At 40.3% G+C, this 6,335-nt stretch overlaps 1 protein-coding gene across 1 annotated transcript; it reads left to right on the top strand.

The window, feature by feature from the left end:
- Positions 1 to 376: 376 nt before the first annotated feature.
- On the top strand, positions 377 to 6,335 carry LOC308379980 (calponin-1-like; the record flags this gene model as incomplete). Its single annotated transcript, XM_080857258.1, has 7 exons — positions 377 to 436; positions 2,691 to 2,812; positions 3,027 to 3,093; positions 4,992 to 5,129; positions 5,374 to 5,490; positions 5,619 to 5,765; positions 5,890 to 6,335. 7 exons carry the CDS (start codon positions 377 to 379, stop codon positions 6,121 to 6,123), a joined length of 885 nt encoding a protein of 294 aa, XP_080713384.1. The 3' UTR covers positions 6,124 to 6,335.

The raw sequence follows: 6,335 nt of genomic DNA, 5'->3' as shown, positions 1-6,335 counted from the left end.
GCTTTCACCTAATCCGACCATCTGATGGCCAAACTGGAACCGATAAACTGGGACAGAAATAGAAATCATCCGCAATCTGGTTGCAAGGTGGAAAAAATGACATCGAAGGAGTTTAATGCCATCTGGGTGACATCATCGCGAGGAAGGGATAGCGTCGCGATTGGATGGTAGCCCTAACCAATCACTGTGTACTTCAGACACGCACAGCTGGGAAGAGTTTTAAAAAGATTGAGAAAAACTAGTGCAGAGTGGTCCAACCAGAGGTGAAACGCGGAACAGACAACACCCGACAGCATCATTGCCAGATTGTTTTGGTCAGGTTTTTAAGGCTGTGCTTTTTACTGTTGATTACTCTTTGTCTGATCTGCGCAACACCATGACAACACGTTTCAAAAGTGGACCGGCTTTTGGATTGTCTGCTGAGGTCAAAAATAAGGTAAGCTAAATCGATAATATTCCGAGAGTGTTTGGTGGGGTAGCCTTTAAATGACATGTCGGAATGCTATCGACAGGGGGTTATCAAGATGAAGTGATACATTCATGCTCATCTGTAACATCCATCACCAATCAAATTCTGTTTGATGGATGCATCATATAGGGCTCTGTAAAGCGGCTTTTCTTTTGTTTTGGCGCTATATATATAAATAAAATGAAATTTAATTCAAATGATGGTCTGAGACACCAAAGCGTGCTGTCTCGGGTCATATAATAACTTCCTAAATTACCGTCACGTTACACAGGTTCTAAATATACAGATAGCCTAAATACACATCAAGATGCTAAATAAGTACCACTACCCTATGCTCACTTTTACAGAGCAGTAGTTAACATCTGGAGAATTACTGGGATTGAACAGACATATATTTCTCAGTATCAAAATATCTAGAAAACAACATGAAATTACTTTAAATCCAATAAACTACAGCTGATAACCAGAAAAGGGCTGATGAGATCATCTTCAGACATGAAGACTCAGTGAAACCTGGAAACAAAATCACACCAGTGATCTCAGAGTGGCAACATCCAACATCTGCACTTGCTCTTTGACCTCTGTCAGTCTTCTGACTGAACAGTCTGTGACTGATTTGGGCTGTTAAGTTATATGTGATGGGATATGTCTATGTTAGTGCAAGTCACCCCATTGGGTGAAGGGAAAGCTGTCTGACATTCGTGTCAGTCAATAATACTCATTGGTCTAAAAGGCTCGTGGTTTTTTTTGGGCTCTAGTCCATGAAGTGGCATAGCAAGGAAAAGTTCATCATGCCTTTGCATTGATGATGTCATGTATTTCTTTACAATAGTTTTAATTGAGTTGTGTTTTATTAATTTATATATATATATAATCCAATTTGTATTCTTAAAAAATAATCTTTTTAAATTATTTAGTTTTTCTGTGAAATGAAGAAAAACCTCATGGCTAGAAATATTGGTCACTGTATGTGAATTTCTTCTACAAGCTGTGCTGAATAAACTATCCAGTGAGTCCTACCACTTTTGTCCCCATATAAGGACTAGCTCTGCTCTCTTTTAGGAAAGGCCTGAAAGTGCTCTTTTGTAAACAGTGTGGAACTAACGTGGTGATACATTTATTCTGGGATGATGAGACCATTGACCTTAACAACATCAGGAAAAGTAAGGCTAAAAGGATTCCTGTTGTGCTTGTCATCTTGTGTTTTACATAACAATTCTTATTTTGTAGCCTACATCAGGTAATTTACAAAAGTGCATACTTTTGAAGAGATTTCCCTACATTTATTTATAACTGAGCTTTCTACGATTTCAGAAGTCCTGTCAGTATAGTTGCAGATCGTAATGGCAGGCCTGCAGTTATTGATGTCATTCACTTTGGGTCAGTCTTCCAAAAAATAACAATATTTCACGGACACTGTCCAATATCCTTTTTTAACCAAATTCCTGGTAGTTCAGGGAAAACCAGACCAACAAAAATTGCACAGAATTAAAGCCAAGATTCTTTGGCAGGATGGAGTTATTGTCCATCTTGGCCTCTCATTATCAGGCCTGGTTTGGGTTTGCAGTGCTGTAAAAGGCCAGGTTCTGCACAAGTCCGAAGAACAGTGTGGAACCAACTCTGGAGCAGCAGGAGAACAGAGGGCTGTTTTTTTCCCAAGTTTGGTGTGCTGGACTGAAAGCCATGCAAGTCCCACGCTGCTTTTTGAAAGACCTGTTTTTGTTGGCGTCTCCCTCCCTGACCCTGGGCCTGTTGGCAGTTGCATGGATTATAAAGAAGAAACAATTTCAGAAAAATGAATAGAGAAGGAGCGAGGCAAGGGGAAGGGGGGGTGTAGAGTCCTGCCACCACATCCGAAAATCTCAAGTGCTGAAGAGGAACCGTGCCAGCACGGAAACACGAGGAAAGCAGAGAAGTGGGGTTTTTCTTCAGTGGAATGTCCCAAACTTTTTTTGTTTTCACTTTAATTCCACCTCATGTTCTTTTCCTTATTTATTCTCTCGTTTCTCTTTGTCATTGTGATCAGACGTTCAGAGGAAACTTGAGGAATGCATAGAATAGAGCCCCAGTTTCACAGCACATTCTGATTCTGATTGATTAGCCTCTCAATTGGTTCTGGAGCTGGCTCTTCTGGGAGGTGATCCAAAAATGCTTTAATGCTCTCACTGATCTCACCTGATATCCAAATGAAACAATGGCGCACTTGACCTTTCACCTGCAGCTGGCCCAGAAGTATGATCACCAGAAGGAAGAAGAGCTGAGGCTGTGGATCCATGAGGTGACGGGGCACCAGCTTCCCAAAAACTTCATGGATGGTTTGAAGGATGGAGTGGTCCTGTGCGAGTGAGTACCTGTGTCAGTCAATAAGAAAGACAAGGGGTGTGATTGGGAGCATTTAAATCATTATAGTGTTGAATCAATACAGAATCTAAGTGTCACACAAAAGGTTCTTGTATGAACCAAAACATTACGTGTGGTCTTTATAGTTAACAGTAGGTAGTTTCATGCTGCGCTAGGGCCCTGAGGAGTTATGCTAGTTTCCCTCTTCTCTATCCAGGCTTATTAACATCTTGCAACCAGGCTCTGTGAGAAAGATCAACAGCCCCACTCAGAATTGGAACCAGGTGAGCTGTCTTTTGTTTATGGCTGATAGTGTCGCTATGGTGCTGCTTTTCAGTTGTGCCTCGTAGCAACCCGAACTACTAGATCCATCAAAGGATTGGGATCTGTTTTACCTTGAATAGACTCGCCAATGGTATTCACATCCAGCTGTCATTCTGTTTCAGCATAAGTTTTGTGCTTGTATTTCTTCGCACAGCAGGAAAACATTAATCAAAACATACTGTCAAGACCTGTTCACACGCAGCCATTTTTTTATATTTAATAGGCCAAATGCTCTCATGTGCCCTAGTGTAGCACAGTTGCCATGTGTATTGGTACTGCACATACCTGTCTACTTCATTCTGTAATCTATAGAAATATTGTACTGATTTTGATTATGAGTATGTGTCTGATATGGTAAAATAGTTTCTGGAGAAAAAAAAATCTTTCATATTATATGTTACCAGTGTAACTTGTAAAGTTACTACAGAACCAAGGACATTAGTGAATGTACCCATTACAGTTTTTCACTATTGCTAAAACCCGTTTTTCAAAACAATAACGGCTTTCTCAAAACTGCACACATAAAACTGAAAACCTCACACACAAAATGCTAAACCTGACTCTCCCTTTGCAAGATGACTCTTTGCTATCAAATCTCTTAACTGTTCACAAAATGGAACTCGTGTTTTCATTTGGTACACACAGCCATATTTTCAAAACACACACACATACATTCATTTAGTACACACAACTAAGCATTAGCTGCACACTACCAAGCATTTACAGCACACAGAAGTGCAAAATTGAAAACACAATCATCGAAACACACCATATGAATGACAATGACTCATTGAGCCATTTCTCCTTTTGTAAAATGTATCAGTGTAGGCCTACATTTTTCATAGTCAAACATAAAACAGCAATACCGTTGTTCTCACAAACCATATTTACAATTTCAGTCTCCTGTTCCACCAAACACTAGATTGTATTGACATAAAATTGTATACAAAAATGCTTCTAGTTTTTCGAAAGCATGCCTCGTTTTCTCAAAACTCTTAACACAAATCCCAAAACAACTAACAGAAAATGCAAAACCCTTTATATCACCTGGAAAATGCTACTTTGCTTTCAAAAAATATTGAAAGTGTGTTTTCTTCCTCCACAGTGTGGTTCTCTTTCAGTCCTGCAAAATACAAATACTGTGAACACACTATATTCTATTGATATGCAGTATTACAGTACACAAGGCAAACAGATTTCGTACTTGTTCTCCATCCTGAAGGTTCTAATGAAAAACCATGAAAACATGGTCTATCACAGCGGCCCAAATCTCATTAGAGATGACCATTCTCCTTTTTCTTTCTCCTGATCCTCCTCCTTCTTCACCTTGTCCTCATTCTCTTCCTCCTCCTTTTCCTTCTCTCTGTCCTCCTACTCTTCAACCTCCTACTCCTCCTCCTTCTTGTCCTCCTCTTCCTCCTCCTCTCACTCTTACCCCTCTCCTTCTCTGGTTGTCGATCTTTTCAAAGTTTTCAATAGTTTATCAAACAAAACAGAGGCTCAAGACACTTTTATGGTGCAGTCCTCACTGCAAATTGGTCAAAAGACCTGAAAGTTTAGAGATTTGACTATTTGTGTCTTGCAGGATGATGCTTTGAGATTTTACTTAAAAATGGTGTGCAACAACAGAACTTTGTGTACAGTGTTTTGACAACAACATGATGTGTAATTGACATCAGTGTGTCTAATGCAGATAGGCTAATGCAGATAAGGGAGTCTTAAGTATTTCCCACTTGGGGCGAGCGATTGATACATGACGTGAAGGTTGTGCAGATTGTGCCGAATTTTTGCTTTTTACTTCTTAGCAATAGTGAAAAACTGTAATGTGGGTAATTTTTTTTTTTTTAATCCCTTACAGCTGGAAAACATTGGTCACTTTACTCGTGCAACCGCAGAGTATGGGCTCAGACCACATGATCTCTTTGAAGCCAATGACCTGTTTGAGAACACTAACCATACTCAAGTCCAGAGCACACTCATTACACTGGCTGGCATGGTGAGGAACTATACTTCTAAGCAATGATGAACCCCATTATGTCAGTTTTACAAAATCAAGTAGCAGTTTTTTTAAAGTGATCAGTGTCTTAATGCATAGACTAAAATGTTTCTTGTAGATTTGTTTAAATCTGAAAGAGATCTGAAACCAAACCAATAAAAGATATCAGTTGTCAAGACATCAGTGATTGGAGAGAAAAGACTAAATACTACTTTTCTTCCCTTCACCGTGCCTCTTTACCAAGGCCAAGTCTAAAGGCTTCAACACAAAATACGACTTTGGGGTAAAGTATTCAGAGAAACAGCAGCGGCACTTCGCACCGGAGAAACTGATGGAGGGACGGAATGTGATTGGACTGCAGGTCAGAACAGACTGCCACAATTCTTTTTTTTACAGTAGTTTTAACAAAAGATTAAATACAGTTTAGTAAATATTTGTATATCCGTGAGCAAACACCTTTTGTGAAACTTGCTTTCACTGTTATACCAGATGGGCACCAACAAATTTGCTAGCCAGAAAGGCATGACCGCTTATGGCACAAAGCGCCACCTGTACGATCCTAAAACTGGCATGGACCACCCAATGGACCAGTCCACCATCAGCCTCCAGATGGGCACCAACAAAGGAGCCAACCAGGTACAAACACTGATAGAGGATCTGAGCCATATAAGACCTATGGAAGTGTTTACCACTATGTTTTAAAATGATATTGATATTGCATATAATGAACAGTTCTTTTTCTCCACTTTCTCTCTCCAAGTGTGGTATGACCGCACCAGGAACCCCAAGACAGATTCTTGACAAGAATCTGGATATAGAGATGTGTGACACCTCCACCGTGTCACTGCAAATGGGCTCCAACAAAGGAGCATCCCAGACCGGTATGACTGTCTATGGGCTTCCACGCCAGGTCTATGACGGCAAGTACTGCAACGACCCCGAGGACTACGTCAACAATGGACAGGACATTGACGGCTATCAGTATTCAGACTAAGAGAGTGGCGTCGCTGTAACTCAGAACCCCCGATGTGATAATTTTACTTTGCCTCAACTAGTGAGGCCAGAAGAATGTTTTACTTGTCCTAGTATACCCAGGATGAATTTGGATTGTTTCTTTCCCTCCAAAATCCTAGGTGAAAAGCAGGACCTGTTCTTCAGAAGGTTATGTCCCAATATCCTTTGATCAGTGTGTCAGTATTACACAAT

This window comes from Sprattus sprattus (genome assembly GCF_963457725.1).
Source record: "Sprattus sprattus genome assembly, chromosome: 18".
NCBI classification, from domain to species: domain Eukaryota; kingdom Metazoa; phylum Chordata; class Actinopteri; order Clupeiformes; family Clupeidae; genus Sprattus; species Sprattus sprattus.
The sequence above is the reverse complement of the archived record's forward strand: the minus strand, read 5'-3'. Positions and strand labels throughout refer to the sequence as shown.